The sequence below is a fragment of the Sitophilus oryzae genome, unplaced genomic scaffold (assembly GCF_002938485.1).
Source record: "Sitophilus oryzae breed Bouriz unplaced genomic scaffold, Soryzae_2.0 scaffold_467_pilon_pilon, whole genome shotgun sequence".
Lineage (NCBI taxonomy): Eukaryota > Metazoa > Arthropoda > Insecta > Coleoptera > Curculionidae > Sitophilus > Sitophilus oryzae.
The window spans coordinates 561,040-581,544 of record NW_022147048.1 but is presented as its reverse complement, the minus strand read 5'-3'; the positions used below and the strand labels follow the sequence as shown (position 1 = coordinate 581,544).

The 20,505-nt window shown below is 32.4% G+C and overlaps 1 protein-coding gene across 1 annotated transcript; it reads left to right on the top strand.

The window, feature by feature from the left end:
- The first annotated feature begins 3,696 nt into the window (after positions 1-3,696).
- On the top strand, positions 3,697-8,641 carry LOC115886111 (serine/threonine-protein kinase PAK mbt). Its single transcript, XM_030905175.1, has 2 exons — positions 3,697-4,814; positions 7,200-8,641. The coding sequence occupies exons 1-2, from the start codon at positions 3,945-3,947 to the stop codon at positions 8,070-8,072; spliced, it is 1,743 nt and encodes a 580-aa protein (XP_030761035.1). The 5' UTR covers positions 3,697-3,944; the 3' UTR covers positions 8,073-8,641.
- The last annotated feature ends 11,864 nt before the right edge of the window (positions 8,642-20,505 follow it).

The following is a 20,505-nucleotide window of genomic DNA, read 5'->3' as shown; positions in this document are numbered from 1 at the left end:
TCTGCATTCGCCGTTTCTTCTCAGTTTCAATCTACTGAGGTGTTCATTGAGGAGACAGTGTCCTGTTAAAAACCCCGTGACAATCCGAAGATTGTTCTTACTCAGACCCAGGAAGATCTGTGATTTTTCTTGATCATAAGCCCTCAGAAACTTCTTCGAGTGTTTTAGACCATTGCAAGATTTCCATTCCAGGTTGCGGATGGAATCTTCCAAGTTCTTGAGTTCCACCTTGAGTTGGTTACCACTTGGAAAGCAGAACGGTTCTGGTCCAGTTAGTGGAGTGTTCGCTCCTTTCCTAGCTAGATTATTTCAACATTCCAAATATTGACTCCCCTATTAATTTTACATCATCATCATCATCATCACGCAGCCCACTTTCACGTCCATAGTTGAACATAGGCCTCCTCCAAACGTCTCCAGTTCTCGCGGTTTTTAGTTGTTGCAATCCAGTTAGTTGTTATTCGTTTCAGGTCGTCGGTCCATCGGGTGGAAGGTCTGCCTTGGCTACGCTTGTCGGCTCTTGGTCTCCACTCTATCTTTTGGTCCATCTCCCGTCTGCCATTCTAGCAATGTGTCCAGCCCATCTCCACTTTTGTTTTGTGATTCGCTGGATAATGTCATCCACTCCCGTACGTCGGCGTATCTCTTCATTTCTTACTCGATCTCTCAAAGTCAGGCCACTCATAGATCTCTCCATCCACCTCTGTGTCACTCTCAATTTTTCTGCGGTTGCTTTTGTTAGAGTGAGTGTTTCTGCGCCATAAGTCAAAACCGGGAGGATACATTGGTTAAATGCCTTTCTTTTCAGGTGTATTGGGATATTTGCTCCATATTTGCTCTAAAGATGTCCCTCATATTTCCGTAAGCCGCCCATCCCAAGGTAATTCGTCTAGCCAGTTCACAGGTTTGGTTACTTGTTAAGGTTTATCTATCCTGAATACACATGCCAAATTTGAACAATTTTGGACAAGTCGATTTTAAGCAATTTAAGAAAAACTGCATCATCTATTGCGAATTTAAAACAGAAGAGGTAACGATGCAAAACCAGAAAAATGTCAACATACATAGGTTAGGCTGAGTCCGCAACAATAGGTACCTTTAGTTATCAACCAATGATTTTATCGCAAAAAAAATGAAAATTTAGATTTTTTTTTAATTTTTTGATTTTTTTTAGTTTTTAGTTAAACAACATAATTTTTTTATAATATGGCAACATAGGTAGCAGATTAAATTTACAAGAAAGAAAACCCAAAATAGATCCAGTGATTCAGAAAATTGAAGCAAAACATTTTTTTTTGATAATTTTAACAGGGTGTCCGCAAAAAAAGTTTCACATTAAAGTTGTGTTTTTTTGTAATAAAACACCCTATATATTAATTGATTTTCGGACTCTAGGAAAAATTAAATTTGAGTTTTATTTAAGAAGCATATGCCTAAAATGTATGGATTTTGACATATATATTTCACATTTTGTGAAAATGAAGAGTAAATTTTAAAATTCAATAACATAGCTAGCTAAATTTTAATTTACTCTGTATAGATTGATATATAATTACAAAATAATCATTGTATGCTAAACCAAATTAAAATTTAACCCGAAAACTTATACAGGGTGAGATAACATTAATATGGAACATTGATCACTTTTAAAAGCAAGTTACTCATTTATTTTAAATGGAACACCCAGTATATTATTCCGGTGTTTAACGGAGAATTTATATATCTTCAAAATATTATTAAGGTTGCCTACCCCTCAGACAAAGACTTTCCTAGATATTTAAATTTTTGCGTCATGATTTTGCGTCAATAGATCTTGATTATTTGAAAAAAACATCTAGTTGGCTTTGATGTACCTTTTGTTAATTTAAAACAAAAATTGAAGCATGCACAGTACGTTTGCTGGATCTGTGTCTATGAAAGGAATGCGGACAAAAACATATTTAAATAAACAGCAATATATATTTTATATGTCGACTTGACGAGTACGTCACCGCAAATCGCGCCGCCCACTCATTTTATTGGCTACTTGCAAATTTGTCGAATTTTTATTGATGGGACGCATCGTCTAATTTTTTACGAAAAACATCGAGAGAATATCGTCTCTCCTCTCACGGATACCCCGTAGCTATAGAATGGACAGACGTACTGTAGAGTAAAATACTCAACGGTAATAAAAAAGAAATACGTTTAAAACATATTTTAATTATTACAGAATTAAGACTAGACATAAACCTATATTTATGTGACAAAAATTAGCTAGATGCATTAGGGTAACTAGCAATTCACCCTGTGGGGGGGGGGCCTGGGGTTCTCTCAAGGGGGGGGGGGGCTTTTTTTTTAAAAACTGAAGAATAATTTAAAAAATACATGTTTTGAATAAAACGTTTACATGAATTTCTCTGTCAATAAATTTCATAGACTTGGTTATCAAACCGTATTCCCGTAGATTACTTAAATACCTACAAATTTTTTAAAACAATAAAAATTAACACATTTTTTGAACACAACAAAATAATATTAACTAAACAAAACTATAAAAAACGTCATTTTTACTACATCACAAGCAAATATAAATTAATACGCAGCCAAGAGTCATAATTCAAAATTTCTCTGGGGTGTGCCCAGCAGTAGCGGGGGGGAGCTCCCCCGGACACCACTGTAGTTACGCCAATGGCTAGATAAAATCAAATGCTCAAAATGCTTCCTTAATTTCTTGTTAACTGCATAAAATGATTCTTTTTTTATTTTCTTTTTTTTTACTAGTTAACGGGGATGTTTTGTGGAAATTAACTGACTTTGTTTTACATGAAATCTTACAAATTTCTGTAGTGGAAGAACAGCGTTGCGAGACTTGCTATTTTTTACATTTTTTGTTTTTATTGGGATATTATTATTTAATGAAATTAATGACATATTTTTCATAACATACCTATGACGAATTTAAGAGAACGGAAGTTAATTTTAATAATCGAGGTGACACATTAAAAAGTGAAATTTCTCTGGTCTCAGAATTATTTTTTCGAACAATGTAGATAACAAATTAGTTCCCGAAATTAATTTTCTGGTTCTCGCAAATTATGTACGATAATTGTATTCACTTTAAGATATCCCTTTTATGTTTTAATCGATTTTTTCCGTTCCATATTTTATACAAAAGCTACTATCTCATTACGTTCACTTCATTATTCTTAAGCAATTTTAATTTTGACTGTAATCATATAGATTGTTATTTGCATTTATTATTGAGCGTTATTCTATAAAGAAAAAATTAAGTTCTTGGATATTTTATAACATATCTAAAAATTAATTAATTTCTAAAGGCTATGCTAGATTTTATGAAATTCCACCAATGAAATTAATATTATCCTTAGTTTTGCATACTCATGCAACCCACAATGCATAAAATCTGAGGAGTAGATTTAATCAAGATTTAATCATTTTAATATTGAAAATGATAAAGGAGAATCAAAACAAATTAACTATTTTTTCCAGTTCTGACTATAATATATTTTAACCAGTTTGTTTTTAATCAAAAATACAGACTAAGATTTTTAGTATGTCCATCTAGCGTTAGTTAAGTGTGCTATTATGCAGATACCCACAAATTTCAGAACTGGAAACCAGAGGTCGCTTCGTCGCTTTAGTTTTTGACAGGTTTTTGACTTTTGACTTGACGTTTTTGTCAGTGACCTCGTTGTGACCTCGCCTTTAAAGTTTTGTTTGTTTTTTCTTTTATTTTCCTTTACTATTTCTGAGTTTTTAGTGTTTACTATATATATTTTACATACTTTGACAAGTTATGAATCAGTCTAGTTAAGGAAGATATTTAAGGATAATGGGCAATTAAATGACTAGAAAGGTTATGATCTAAAATTTATGTTGACATTCATCTACGTAAATTCTAACGGGTTACCGTTTTTACAAGTGTAATTAAAGTTGTTACGATGTTTTCCAAGAAGAAAAAGAAGCCCCAGATATCACCACCCATTAATTTCGAGCATAGGGTGCACACAGGTTTTGACAAAAGGGAAGGCAAATATGTAGGTCTTCCCCTTCAGTGGGCCTCAATTGTTGGAAATAATCAAATATTAAAGTCAACTAATAGACCGTTACCTCTCGTCGATCCTTCGGAAATCACACCAACAGAAATATTGGATCTTAAGACTATTGTACGTGGCGATAATAAATCTGAAAATAGACTGAGTATACACCAAAATAACAAAACACCCGCAAATGGAATTGTGCTTCCTAAAACATCCAATGTAGCAAGGTCAAATTCATTGCGATCATCCAGTCCTCCAAGATTTCGAAGGGATCATCGAAGTAATGCTAATGTGCCACCATCAGTTCCAGAAGAACAAATTATGCAATATCCTTCAATGAGAAGGGATCCAAGTATAAGTAAACCTCAGGTACGTGAGAATTCTCCTACAGACATATCTTCAAACAACCAAGAAATACAAAACGTTTATGTTAATCAACAAAATATCAATGGAAACGTGCCGATTGAAAGATTTATGCCACAAAACGCTATGGGATATCCATCAAGAGTTCCAGAGCATCCACAGATATCGCCGGTCGGATCAGTAGCTTCCACAGTACCATCAGTTCATCATCCTAGTATAGGACCGCATCCCCCATTACATCCACATCTAAATCAAGGTCCACATTCTAATATATTGCCACATGTAAGACCTGATCAAAATCAAAATATCAAGAATGGGAATATAGCAGTTCATGCCCAACCAGGAAGTAGTAGTCAAAGTAGTTCTTCATCGAAACATCATGAACAGAGGACATTAACACATGAACAGGTATGTTTAATACACTTTTTATTAATATATAAAAAAGATTGGATCAGATATATTTTATTTTTCTAAAGCCCCATCTACACATAACATTTTATCTGTCAGCTTAAGTTAGATTAAACATTTACCTCCAATTTTTATCAATTATATCATTGTGTTTAATGAAATTAAAAGAAAACACTGAATTTTTCTACAAAAGTGTATTTATTGTTTAAATTTCATTTGTAAACATGTAAAGCAGTGATGTAACTACCGGTGATCAAACATGTTTGATGGACACCCATAAGAGGGCCGCGAAGGGCCAGTTGCAAGCTCTAATTCGAATTGTACAATTTGTGTGTACTGTAAAATACAAACTACAACTAAAGAGTAGAGATTTACCACAGCTACATACAGGGTGGCGCCCTGTATGGGGGGGAATTCCCGAAATTATGATTGTTGTAATTTTTTTTCTGGTTAAGTGATGTCTTATTATGTAAATTAGAGAAAACATAAATCTGTTCCATTAAAGCAAGGAAGGTGATAGGAAGTGGATAAAATGAAAACTACATTTATTTAACCCGGTACTATCTTTATTATACCGGGTGCGTCCCAAAGTGGCTCATCCCCATAATTTTCAAATAAAAAAACAAGATTTAGTATGTTAGTATATGACATAAATTAGAATTGATTGACGTTTCAATGTTTTTGTCACTTCCTGTTTCACCGGAAATGACTATAACTTTTAATTTTTAAACGGCACCCGCGGTATATTTCTACTTTATTCGATAGAAAATGACGCTCTGAATAGAATGACATATCATATGTCAACTTTTGACATTTTCGCATATGATTTAATTGTAATTGTAACACGCGGTTCATAACGACAATTTGACTCGAAATACCAAGTGTGTGGTATCAATATATTTATAAAAAAATGCTTTTTCCAAATATGCTAATGAGTCACCCTTGTTCCATTTGAAAAAAATTGACATATGTATAATTAAAAATACCATTTGTACATCTTTTAACCAGCCTAGACAAGACACGAAACCTATTAGACGATCAAAACTATTTTTCTAAGGCTCCTTGATTAAATCTTAGTGTTTTTAACAACACCATGGGGCACCCTGGATTGAAATTTAAAATACGATTTGTTTTTAAGCGACAATGTCAAAAGTTGACATATGATATGTCATTCTATTCAGAGTGTCATTTTTTATCGAATAAAGTAGCAATATACCGAGAGTGCCTTTAAAAATCAAAGATGTAATCATTTCGGTGAAATAGGAAGAGACCAAAAACAATTGATATCTCAATAATTTAATAAATAAATAATATATCTAAATATGTCAATAAATCCTAATTTATGTCATATCTATACCTACTAACATACAAATCTGTTTTTTTATCTGAAAAAATAAAAAAGTTATAGGGAGTGAGCCACTTTTGAGACGACCCGGTATATTAAAAAATATTGTTTCATAATGTAATATCATTTTAAAATTCTTGTATGTTATTTTAGATTCTGAAGATAATTTTAGAATAAACCGGAATATATTTTTAATTAAAACATTATTAATTATTAACAGGGTTATAATTTTGATTTTGTTACAATGTAAGTAAGTAAATAATGTAATATAAGAGAAAAAATTCAGATTTTACATTTTACTAAAATATTATCTAAATAAGCGCCTTTCTACAACAACGCCACTGACTCTCAATGGGTAAATTGAGAGTTGCCTACCGGTCGAAAGTCGTTTCAAGACTTAAATGGATTATTTAAGTCAAATTTCTTGCAAATTTGGCACTGGCGAACCATATTTTATAGTTCTTGAACAGAAAAAGTCAATAAAATAAACACTTAGGACTACAAGCTAAGAAAATGCGTTAATACAGCCGGGAACATAGCGGCAACAAAGCTTTACCGCACATGTGCGACGCGTAATACAAGGTAATATATGAATGAATAGGCTCCCTCGCCTCTAATCGGTGTTGTCATATTGTAAAAAACTTATCCTTTTTAAACAGTATCCGACTTATAATTTAGTAGTATAAGGACTATTTAATACATCTATGGAATATTAAAACCTACTTTATTAAACTGTAGTATTAATAACTCAATATATGTGTATAACAAGAAAAAAAATATTGATAATATTAAAGACGTGACAACATAGGCTGGATGAGGAAGGCTCGGTCGACTGTACCCAGAAGTAAACATGTGTACAAAAAATATTATTTGACCGCGTTGAGATGTATGTGTAGTCTATATTTTATTTTAAGTCTATGACATTAAATTTAAAATACTATTCAAAATCTCGTCACTAACTAATAATTTCGCAGTTATTAGGCATTATAAATCATCATTATAAAGTGGTAGTTATTAAATACTTTGTTTTTATTTTTCAGTTTCGAGCGGCTTTACAAATGGTGGTCTCCTCCAAAGACCCCCGCGAAAACCTGGAAAGGTTTGTCAAAATCGGCGAGGGGTCTACCGGTACCGTTTGCATAGCCCAAGACAGAAACACTGGTAGACAAGTAGCCGTCAAAAAGATGGATCTGCGAAAACAACAAAGGAGAGAGCTGCTTTTCAACGAAGTCGTCATAATGCGAGACTACCATCATCCGAATATCGTAGAAATGTTCGACAGTTACCTAGTAAACGACGAACTTTGGGTCGTAATGGAGTTCTTAGAAGGCGGTGCCTTAACCGACATTGTAACTCATTCCAGAATGGACGAGGAACAAATAGCAACTGTCTGTAAGCAGTGCTTGAAAGCTCTGGCTTACTTACATTCCCAAGGTGTTATTCACAGAGATATCAAGTCTGATTCAATACTCCTAGCTCTAGATGGCAGAGTTAAGCTATCCGATTTCGGATTTTGCGCCCAAGTCTCCCAGGAACTTCCAAAAAGAAAATCCCTAGTTGGTACACCTTACTGGATGTCTCCAGAGGTTATTTCTAGATTGCCGTACGGACCCGAAGTCGATATTTGGTCGTTGGGTATAATGGTTATTGAGATGGTCGATGGAGAACCGCCGTTTTTCAATGAACCACCTTTGCAAGCCATGAGGCGGATTAGGGAAATGCCACCGCCGAAACTGAAGAACGCTCACAGAGTTTCGCCTAGGTTACAGTCGTTTTTGGATAGGATGTTGGTCAGGGATCCCAGTCAGAGAGCCACAGCTCAGGAATTGTTGTCTCACGCTTTCCTAAGACAAGCCGGACCACCCGCCTTACTTGTGCCTTTAATGAGAGGTTCCAAACATGCAAACTACTAAAATAAAGTGAAGATAATTATTGTATATAATGTTTATATGAAGCTATAGAGGTAAGCTTCCATTAAACCCGGTATTTTTTGATAGGATACATCTTTAACACTGTACGGCAATAATGGAGAGATATGGCAGCGATGTACACTGAACGGCGTTATTTTGACAATTTTGACAGTTAAAGTGTCTTTAAAGTGTTATTGCACTAATAACGCTACTGCTTGTTCGCTTTTTGCGTCAAGAAGACGCCATTTTGTGGCATTTGACATTTCGAAAACGTTATATATTGTCAATTGAGATACTGTATTTAAAAAAAAATATAAATTAATGTTAATTAACTTAAAACATACTTTTCTCATAAATATTACAAGCCATTATGGTACATAGCATAGTTGAATTCAGTATTTAAGATTGAATATGTTCATATCAGAAAATTATGAGTACAGTTGCCGTTAAGATTCATTTATTTTAAATAATACGGGGGAATCCTGAATTATTACATCAAAATATGTGTGACAATCTGTACACTGTACAGGGTGAGTCAACGATAGTGTAAAGACCATTATCTCATTTGTTTCGAGGTTTACAAAAAAATAATAAATATAAAAGTTATAGGGACGGTTAAGATACACATCTTAAAATTATTATAGAGTATACAGGATGCTTCAAAAAAGTGTGGCGAATATAACATATGTTTTTTTAAATGCAACACCTTGTTTTTTATTTTATTTTTAGATTCTGCGTAAAATTCCATAACTTTTTTATATATAATGTGATATACCTAAAATTAATAGTTTTTGTAATATTTAAATTTGTTTAAACAAATGTTAGATTGCAGTGTGATAAAAAATTGTCAGTGATGGCATTGTTTCTGAAGTTGGACAACTAAAATTTGGTAGGAGAATTTAATAGAGATATAGAAAAAGACATATCTAAAGATATTTTAGTTAGATACTACAGGGTGTTCAAAATATATTTATGAATTACAACTACTTAAAATTAAGAAATTTCAAATTTTTTAAATGGTACACCCTATATATTATTATTTTTTCTGATAGATTTTACAAAGCTCTTCAATTTTTATTAAGTATGTCTTATACCTATTTTTAATAGTTTCCGATTTATTGCAATTTTTTCTATTTTTACCCATATTTTTAATACAATTACGCTATAACATCATAGTTACCATGACGAAAAGTAATAATTATCAAAATTTATTGTCTGTTAAGCAAGTTAGGAACAAAATTTAAATTTTAGTTTAATTTGTTGTAATAGGTATAAATAGTAGAGATAATAGTTACAGATTTTCCTGAAATGAATTAGTCAATGTGACTGATACACACGAAAAAGCCAAGAAAAATATATTTTTGGTTCACTACTATATATTATATAGTACTTTGCTAAGTAGTATAAGAATATATGTAGATTATCTAAAAAAACATCTTCAGTGTGTAATGGGACGGTTTCGCGGTAGTAGTAATATTGGCTTTATCAAATGACAAATGAATTATAAACCAGCATTACTGCGAGAAAAAATTTTTACTGTATGTCAAAGAAAATTCCTATATCAGTATAGTCTTCAACAATTGAGTCTAGTATTACCCTAATCTGTGGCTATTCGCCCCGACGGAAAATACAAGTGTCATCTTTCATAATGTAGAAATACACCAAGAAATTCACGACTGCGATTTTAATTTATTTGAGTAAATTAATTAATTTTAACAAATACCACCAATTATAACTAATTATTAAGGTACTTGTTAAAGATAAGTAATAAATAGTTTGTTTTGTCATGGTAACTATGATTTTATAGGGTAATTGTATTAAAAATATGGGTAAAAATAGAAAAAATTGGAATAAATCGCGAACTATTAAAAATAGGTATATGACATACTTAATAAAAATTGAAGAGTTTTGTAAAATCTATCAGAAAAAATAATAGTATATTGGGTGTCCCATTTAAACAATTTGAATTTTTTTAATTTTAAGTAGTTGAAATTCATAAATATATTTTGAACACCCTGTATCATTTAACTAAAATATCTTTACATATATCTTTTTTTCATCTCTATAAAACTCTCCTACCAAATTTTGGTCCTCCAACTTCAGAAACAATGGCACGACTGACATTTTTTTACCACACTGCAATTTAACATTTGTTTAAAAAAATTGAAATATTACAAAAAGTATTCATTTTAGGTATATAACATTATATATAAAAAAATTATGAAATTTTACGCACTATCTAAAAATAAAATAAAAAATAGGGTATTGCATTTAAAAAAGCATATGTTATATTCGCCACATTTTTTTGAAGCACCTTGTATACTCTTGAATAATTTTAAAATGTATATCTTAACCTTCCCTATAACTTTTATATTTAGTTTTTTTTGTAAACCTCGAAACAAATGAGATAATGAACTTTACTCTTTCGTTGACTCACCCTGTACAGATTGTCAAACTTCATAAATCAATCAGTTCTATTTTGTGGTGCCATAGCTCTAAGTTAGACAAACGCAAATGTCAAAATATTGTCTGCATTAATTGCGGAATTGTGGATGTACTGTTAGTAAGAGAGCTAGCAACGTCGGAAAAACAAGTATTTTAAGACGTCTGGCTCTTTGATACATCTTTTACTATGCTCTCTGGAACAGCATGCGGCCCGTCTGGCTGCCGGTAAACGTTGCGTTCCCTACTGCGCATTGAAAAAAGATCCTATATTTTTATTAGTCCTTTAAATTCTAGTATTGAATATAAATCGAACATGTCTCCATAGCGTACTGCGTAGAGTTTCCGACCACGAACCGAAGATTCAGAGTTCAAATCCGGTTCAGGTAAAAGACTTTTATTTTTATTTTCGTTTATATTCTGAAATTAAATATTTGTTTTTTTTTTAATTACCAGAATTATTTAATACTTTACTATACTATATTCAATACTAGAATTGATAGGACTAAATTAATAAAATATATAGGATCTTTTTCCGATGCGCAGTAGTAAACGCAACGGGTATCGGCAGCCAGACGCGCTGCATGCTGTTCCAGAGAGCATAGTAAAAGATACACTGCTGGCAAAGGAATATTAGCAATAGGAGGTTTTCAATGCGATAAAAAAGATGGTAAGGCTGCAAAATACACTGCAGTGCAACAAAGACCGATAAAGTGTCTTTTCCCTACCATCGTATAGGGGAAGTGATCATAGAAGTGATACGACGAGAGAGCCCCTGCGAGAGGGGGCGCCGGGCGGGTCTTTAAGACGCTTGTGTGGGGGCTACCGCCTACTAATAGAACAGAATCGAAAAAATAGAAACAGGACGGACAGTGTTGCCATTCAATGAAATCGAAATTATGTTGGCTTGTCAAAATCCTAAATCTTCTAATCCCATTATCTTGCCTACTTAATGAAATATTAAATAAAGTACGAAACAATTTTAAGAATGTTTTCTCTAGGCACATAACTTCATTCTAAAACGAAAAGTAACATGCAAAACTTTGAAATCATTTCTAAAATAGCAAGTGCAATTCTATGAAATGGCAATACTGTACGATCTTCCTAGCAGTCGCCCCGACATAGTCGGTCGGCGGCGGCGCTTGACAAAGCCGCGGCTGTGACAAAGGAATTAGGCCGAAAAAAACTTTATAAGGAGTAGCCGAACAGGGTTGCCGGGTTTGTTAGATTATAATTCCATACGAGAACAAAATTCTCGGTAGATCTTCAACAAAAATTAGTACAGAAACGAAATAAAATATAATATTTAACTCCAAAATTAGCATTCCAATCGTAATAATAGATCACTCAAATAAAATACAAATATAATAAATATAACAAGAATTAAAAATAGCTAGGTATATTATTTGATATTAAAAAAAATATTGAATTAAATAATATTAATATATTAATAAAAACATATAAAACTATAATAAGTAGGGATAGCAGTCACAAATTAGTGTAGCAGTCACTTTTTACCTATGTACAAATTTTGATCAGTGATATCTAAAATTAATTTCATTTCAATTGGAAAGCTGTAGCAACTCTCAATTCTTTTTTCATATTAATATATTTTTTGACGGGAAAATCACTAAAATATTTGTCCGAATTTAGGTTGTTTCTTAACTTAAATTTTGTTTTTTGTTTACATTTTTTAGGGGAAAATATGGGTTCAACTTTAGTAGATGAATGAAATAAAATCTTTTCAAAAGATATCAACTTCTTCGGGCATGTCGCCAATACCGCGCCTAATAAGGAGTAATAAGGATTTTTAGGAATATCTCTGTAACTCTGCAACTAGACAGAACGATGACCTGTATGTGTGTTATTACTAAATAAAATTTAATGAATCAATAATAAAGTCAGATTATACAGATTCCAACGCGGCAGTCGCTTAATTTTTAGTCATATAAGTCAGCTTTTTAAAAGTGCTTCTATTGTAAAAACTAAAGACGCAGTTGAATATATCGTTAGATTTTTCTTTAAATCGGTAGATCGGTAGCTTACAGACGAAACCGGTAGACCTGGCAACTCTGTGATGAACTGACGGTAGTCGGAATAGCGAGGTGCGGAGGCGCGGGAAGGGAAATAAAATAATGGCGATAAATAAAGGGCATGGAGATGGGTATCATGAGTGGATGGGAGGTGGCGGGATTTCCAAAATTTGTTATCTTATTGGAGTTTGTCTAAGTAGACAGTCGTAGTGGAAGTGGAAACGGGAAAGTTGTTGTCCATCTCTGTTTAAGCATAGACTTTTTATAGGCGTTTCATTCCAATGCATGTAATTCCTATGCCTAGAGATCCATTGCCGGGCCTGTATATCAAAGAGCCAGATGTCTTAAAATACTTTCTCGAAAACGTTGCTAGCTCTTAGACTATGTATTTTGCCATATCTTTCTAATATCTTTGTCCTTATTATGATATAATTCTCAGAGAGTATTGTCGCTAACTCAAATAAACTACAAACTTGGAAAATTACATACCATATGATAAAAAAAACGGCGTTTAGGTAGTTTGTAAATGACGATCAATGACATTTCCCATATAATTTTTATACGGTATGATCGAAAAAAAAAACGGCGTCCAGTTAGCTTGGAAATGACAATCAGTGGCATTCCTCATATAATTTTACATATAGAATGACAGCGATCTTCATTTCATAGCCACCGCTGACGCCGTTTGTTTATGATCATTCGCTACATAATGACAGCGATCTTTATTTCCCAAGCCATCTCTTACGCCGTTTTTTTCTCAGTTGTATCGTACAATATGATCGAAACGTTTTATGATCAAAACATGCTTTGTATAATGACGTAAATGATTCTTATGAGCAAATAACATGAGAATTTATTTTACACAAATCTCACTTGATCATAACACATGATCATTATAATGTTCTTTTTTGTATTAAAGATAAATTGTAGTAAACTGTCATCAGGTTTCTCACCTGTATTTCGTTAAAAAAATGTACAGGGTGTTCCGAACTGTATTCTGGAAACATCGGCAGTATATTTTGCAGATAAAAATTAGTATAAATGTATGTCCTAAAATGCTTAATTTTGGAGATACAGGGTGTAGAAATTTTATTTTTATTTTGATTTTTTCCAAATCATTTCTAAAGTAAAGTCAATATTTGGATGAAAATTGGTGTCTGGAAGTTTTTTGACATGGTGTATTTGATTTTGATATCAATATGAATCCTACTTGTAGAGGGCGCCACCTACGTATTTTTTCACTGGTTTGAAGAGTAATACCTTTCGTCGGTAGCTGTATAAAACTACTGAGTAAAAAAATATACATTTACGACTTTTTCAACTTAAAAAAGATCTGTTAGTAAAAATCGCTAAGAGTAAAGATTTTCGAGATATTTGGAATCGAAATTATCAATACCTGTCATCACTGACATAAATTAAACATGTTGGCTAAATAGTATTATACTGAAATCATAAATTTGAAATGTTTTTGTGGCAAAAACTCAATAGAAACTGTTTTATCATTTTTTCAAAGGAAAAATTATGATTAATTTAAAAAAATAAACAACCAAATTTATAATTTCAGTCAAATAACTATCTACTGAACGGAATGTTTATTTTTACGTCAATAATGACATGTATTGACTATTTTTTTACGTAAAATCACGGAAATGTATATTTTTTCACTCAGTAGTTTTATACAGGTACGGACGAAAAATCATTACACTTCAAAACAGTTAAACCATATGTAGGTGACGCCCCCTATAAATAGGAGTCATATTGACATCAAAATCAAATTTCTCCTGTCAAAAAATTCCCAGACGCCAATTTTCATCGAAATATTGACGTTGCTTGAGAAATTATTTGGAAAAAATCGAAATAAAAATGAAACTTCTACACCCGTTATCTTCGAAACTAATTTAGGACAAACCTTTTTACTTATTTTTATCTGCAGAATATGCTGCCGAAGTTTCCGGAATACCGTTCGGACCACTCTGTATATACATTACGAGCCCTAACAACTATATGTTGGGACAAGGTCTTTTTTGCAATAAAAATAGTAATTTGTTAAAACGACTCAATTGATTTTGTTTATTATTCTAAATTCAAACATTACAATATGATCTAGACAATTTTACTATATTTTTATAACTTTGCAAACAAATCACTTTTGATATTAGCTTATTTTGCCAAAATCAAGCCAAATTTGCTGACAACTATATATTGGGACAGCACAACAAGAAATTTGTTTAATACGGAGTTAAATCACTTTTCACCTTAACAACTGCCTGAACTCTTAATGACATTGTATTTACCAAAGATTGGCACATTTGAGGAGAAAAATTATCCCAAATTTCCTGCAGTTTTGTCCGCAAATCAAAAATTGTTCGTTGAGGGTGGTTTCTTAAATATTGCTTCATTTTATGCCACACAGTTTCTATAACATTGAGGTCCGGACTACTTGCAGGATGTGATGGGGGGGGGGGGCTTGTATATTATTATCGAACCAATTTTTAGTTGATTTTGCAGAATGGCACGATGCTCCATCTTGTTGGAAAATATAGTCTTCGTTTGGAAACAATCCTTGAGCACTAGGCAAAAGTGAGGTATCAAGTATATGTTGATATTTTTGGGCATTAACAGTGCCATCTATAAAATTGAATTTGCCCAGACCTCTTGCTGACATGCAACCCCGAACCATAATCCCCTTAGGAAATTTAACAACCCTCTTTAAGCAATCTTTATGAAAGGCTTCTGCTTTATTTCGTATTTTTCGTTTTCGATGATCTCAAACGCAAACATCAAATTTAGACTCATCGCTAAATATGACCTTACTCCAATCATTTTGTGTCCACGATAATTTAGATTTTGCCCAATTGTAGCGATTTTTCTTTTGAATTTCTGTCAGTAGCGGTTTTTCTTTGGCCTAAATAAGAATTTGTATCAATAATCTTCAGGTAATTGATTATCCACACAAAATAAAGTTTACCTTCTAAAACCCCAGACCGCATTTTTGGATATATTTTCGACAACATTATTTAAACTAGTTACAGTATTTCATTTAATTGTTACTTCGCGAAGAGTACTTCTTCTCGCAGACTTGCAGTATTTTACTAAATTTCGTAAATGTCTCTGAGATACAACTTTTGGCCTTCCCGAACTTTTACCTCTAACGTCTACATTGACAGATTCGCCGTATTTTTTTATTATATTAAAGACCGTGGTTTTTGGAATACTTAAATCATCAGAAATATTTCGAATTGTTTTTCCCGTACTGTATTGACGAATTATAATTTCGCGTAGTTTTTGATTTGTAGCTTTTCCACGGACCATTATTTTAAATTAAATTAACAAAATTGAAAATTAAAAAAATTAAAATTACTTGCAGTAAACCTCACTACTCAACGTTTATAGCAAAGCCGCCTATGATGATATTAACTATTTAAAAATACTTGTCCCAACATTTAGTTGTCAGCAAAGTTGTCCTTTTATGAACAAAATCCGCTAATGTAAATATGGATTGATTTACAAATTCATAAAAATATTGTCAAGTTGTTTAGGATATATGGCTATGTTTATATTTAAAAAATTAAACATATATTTTTCAGTATTTTTTAAAAACCAGGGCAATAATTCCAAAATATGATCTTGTCCCAACATATAGTTGTTAGGGCTCGTAAATTCAATAGATCGTTAAATAAAAACTCCCGATTTTTAGATTTTGCAACGTTTGATTTAGTGATGATAGTCACTGAAGCTTATATAGAAACAGTGTCTTTCAGAACATACAGAATAGTTAAAAAATAATATTTAATAATATTTTTTTGACAGAAAATACGACTATTTTGACGCAATTTACGCTGATCGCTAAATAAATAATGCTAATTTTCGTTAGCTAATTCATTTATAATTATAGTGATGCAATATAGATTGTTTCAGTATGTCATAAGTGTTATTATTGCATTTTTTTACCAAATGTTGATTAGTTTATACATTTTGTATATATATTTACGTTTTCTTTATTGTATAAATGATATTTTAACTGACATTCCCATATGACAGCTTTTTTGAATAGTTTTTAGGTATATTTTTTTACCTTTTATAATTAATTTGATCTATGAGTATTTTTTTACGATTGACGTGATACATTTATTTTCTCCAGCCTGTTAGGGCTCGAACTCACTGACGACCAGGTCGCAACGACCTGGCCGCCGGCTGGCCGGATGTATTGCGTTTTTAGCTGCGGCCAGATGAACGACCAGTTTCAACAGAGTTGCCAAATCTAACGATTTTTTGCGTTTTACCAATTAGAAAATATTGTTTCAGAAATGTTAAAATATCGGAGTTAACTAAAAAGCGAAGTTGCTATTCACAACAAACAAAAAGCATTGTGTACGCGCGACCGACAAAAGGAAGATATTCTGTTTCTTTTTTACTACTATGGCGCCCTTATCGAGTTTAGAATTAAACATATTAGGGCCATCGTAAAAAAAGATCGTCAGACACTGGCTCTAAATATAAGCAGGTAGAAAGTTTAGCTTCCAGTTATTTCAATGTTTACAATATAACGAAGAATCTACAACAGTAATTACTTCTATTTTTATGAATGTTTAAGTTACTTTCTTAATTTTTTTAGTAGAAATATAGTCTAATGAACCCTGTTTGAAAAACGTTAAATTAAATATAATATTTAAAATACAGTTGTCCTCCTTATACATGACTACAATACAACTAAAAAACTAATTTAATAAAAAAAAACAAGTGGTTGTAGAAAAACTTTAAATATTATTTTTTTTATTTTTTAACATCGAAACTCAAAGGTATAATAACAGGTATCATACCAACCATAAATAGAGTAGGTATGTCATATAAAAATGTTTTGAGTTTTTACTAGAATCGACCCTTGATAAAAAAAAGGGATTAGATTTAAGTTTACCTTTGATCCAGTCTGTATACTATTTCTTTGGATTTTCTGCACGTGTGCAAAAACTACACTAAAACACTATATCTTATAGAAAATAAAATATTGTGCCTTGAATTTGAGGATTTCATCTGAAAAATTATTAATTTGGAAGAAAACCGGCAACAAGCGGCAGAAAATAATAATATTTCCGTGCAGTCTTCTGGTCGCAACGACCAACGGACGGCCAGGACGTTAGTGTGCGCTATATCATTTGATTTAATGGTTTTAGATGTAGCTGCGGCCTGGCCGGTGCGACCTGGTCGTCAGTGTGTTCGAGCCCTTATTGTGGATTTTTCTCAGGCTGAACAGATCTGTTTTTTTTTTGTAGTTGTAAAAAATTGATTTTTTGCATTTATTGTTACTTAGTACAAAACATAAAAGTATTCTTCTAGACAAAATATACGTAGGTTTAACTTGTTACAAAACCGTCCAGTGTAGTGCCTTCTCAAACATTGAGCTCTGGAGATTTACTTAAGATCTAAATTTGATAAGTACCTATTGTTATAAATTTGGTGACGTATTTATTTATACAATGTATTCCTTAATAACATGCTAATATTTAAGGGGATGATTCTTGAATCTTTTCAAAGAAAAGAAAAAAGTTTATATTAATTTTTAAGATACAAGGCTATACCCTACTGGTCATCCAATTTATGTGGCCTGGATTTTAATGAGTGTGACGGAGAATAATATAAATGACCAGTTGACAGACAGAGAGACAAAATCAAGAGCGGCATACAGTATTGCCGGTTTTTTACGTTTGTAGGAAAATGTATGTTCAAAAATATAAGTATTTTAAAAACTTTCATGTATGACGAAAATATATCTAAACAAAAGATAATCTACCCAAGCAGCATTTGGACGTCGGGACAACGTTGTGTCACGCGACCAAACGTCGGGGCGCAACGTCGGCACAACCTCGTGCCAACCCTAGTCTGCACTAGTTTGGAGAATAATTTTTGGGTCGAAACGACGTTGGATACCTACGTTGGCTAACAGCCTAATTTAGTACAAACTGCAACGTTGTTTAAAATCCTTATTCACAGAAATACAAAACTATAATAATATGGCGTCTAAGTCGCGTTTTATCCTAAATTGGGATAATTATAATAAAAATATTATTTTTATGATTTAGTTAGAGACATATGCCAGATGGCAGTAAAGGAAAACAAAACAAAAGTATTTAAGTGTGGAGGATGTTTGAAGCTCATAATTATTGAAACAATTTAACCAATTCTGTAACTCGTTACCCAAGACAAAAAAATTAAACGCAAACAACTTTATTGATAAATGTATTGTTTCTACTTTGAAAAATACTAATGGGCCATAAAATTAAAGAAGTTTTAAAAAGTTTCTTGAATTTTTTTTTAGGAAAATGAGAATAGTTTATTCGCAGTCGAAAAAAAAATTGTTTCCGCGTGTTGTTTAGGGTCAAATATTTCAAGTTAATGTATTCAAAAAGCAGGAATTGCTATTTTAGGAACGAAACATTTTCTTATTCAACAACATGGCGGCTTTCACTTTGTTGTTTTGGAGATTAAGATGGAATAGTTCGAGTAGTCGCATACTGGACTAATAAAGTCGCAGTTCAGCCTTAACAGGTAGTATACTAGTCGCAAGATTGCCTAATTTAGTCATCCTAGAGTCCAGCTTGTGCCGCCCCTTATAGGTATTCTAAATAAACGAGGGAGTGGATAAAGTATCGGTAATATGTCGATGTATATTTAAATTTAGTTTTCTTACACCTTTCTTACGTCCCATTTTAATTAAGTTTTTTTTTATAAAAACAAAAACAGCACTGAACTGTCTGACTGAACCGAACAATGAAGTGAAAATTTAAGATTTAAGGTTATGGCTCAATACAGTTGCAAAAACGTAGTGGCTCGACGTCCTACCAACGTAAGAATAAGGAAATTTAAACAACGTTGGAATTAGTAAAACAGACGACGTTTGCATTACGTTGGAATAGGTCCTGAAACTGACATCGGTAAACTCTTTATTGCCCAACATTGTAACTACGTTGTCCGAATCACCTAAAGATCACTTAAGCAAAAAAGGTTACAAGACAACGTTTATTCGACGTCGCAGAAGCTTTTACCTTGTAGTACTAGTTCAACGTTGGCACAACGTTACAACAACGTTTACATTTATTTTAATACCCAAGGTACGCTGCTAACTATTTTTTGTAACTAATCCAACGTTGTGTTTAGTAAACGTGGTCGCAAGTCGTGAAAATGCTACTTGGGTATTACAGCTGTAGTAAAATGAGTAACTAATTGTGAAAAATAAAGTTTCAACCCTAAATGCAACATTTTTCGTAAACGCCTACTTGTGCGGTTTGAAATTTTGATGCAAAATCCGGCAATACCTCATAGAAGAAACATGTCGATCCAATTTTTATCTCTTTTTAATACATTTGGTTTTTCATTAAGCTGTCTATATCACTGTCTTACACGTGGATGTACAGGGTGGGCCAAATTGGACGCTTTTAAAGGGAAACGCCCTTTTCTATAGGAGAAAGACGAAAACTAATAACGGTGTCTGGAGCTCAATTTTTGTCAAAAACATGATGTAATATTTCTAAAAATTTTAATTTTTTTTCGTCCGTCGCATTCCCCATTGAACGCCGGAAAAATATACTGGGTGTTCCATTTAAAATAAAGGAGTAACTTGCTTTTAAAAGTGACTAATATTCCATATTAATTTTGTCTCACCCTGTATAACTTTTCGGATCAAATTTCAATTTGGTTTAACGTACAATGGTTAGTATAATTAAATATCAGGCTATACAAGGTCAACTAAAATTCAGGTAGCTGTTATCGAAATTTAAAATTTACTCTTCATTTTCACAAAATGTGAAATATGTCAAAATCCTTAGATTTTAGGTATATGCTTCTTTAATAAAACTCACCTTTATTTTTTCCTAGAATCCGAAAATCAATTAATATATAGGGTGTTCCATTAGAAACAACACAACTTTGATGTGTAACTTTTTTTGGGGACACCCTGTATAATTCTA

Bases quoted from the DNA above. Each gene is read 5' to 3' on its own strand.
- LOC115886111 (XM_030905175.1), top strand. From the start codon at position 3,945: ATGTTTTCCAAGAAGAAAAAGAAGCCCCAGATATCACCACCCATTAAT. The intron at 4,815-7,199 runs GTATGTTTAATA...TTTATTTTTCAG, and splicing joins GGACATTAACACATGAACAG to TTTCGAGCGGCTTTACAAAT.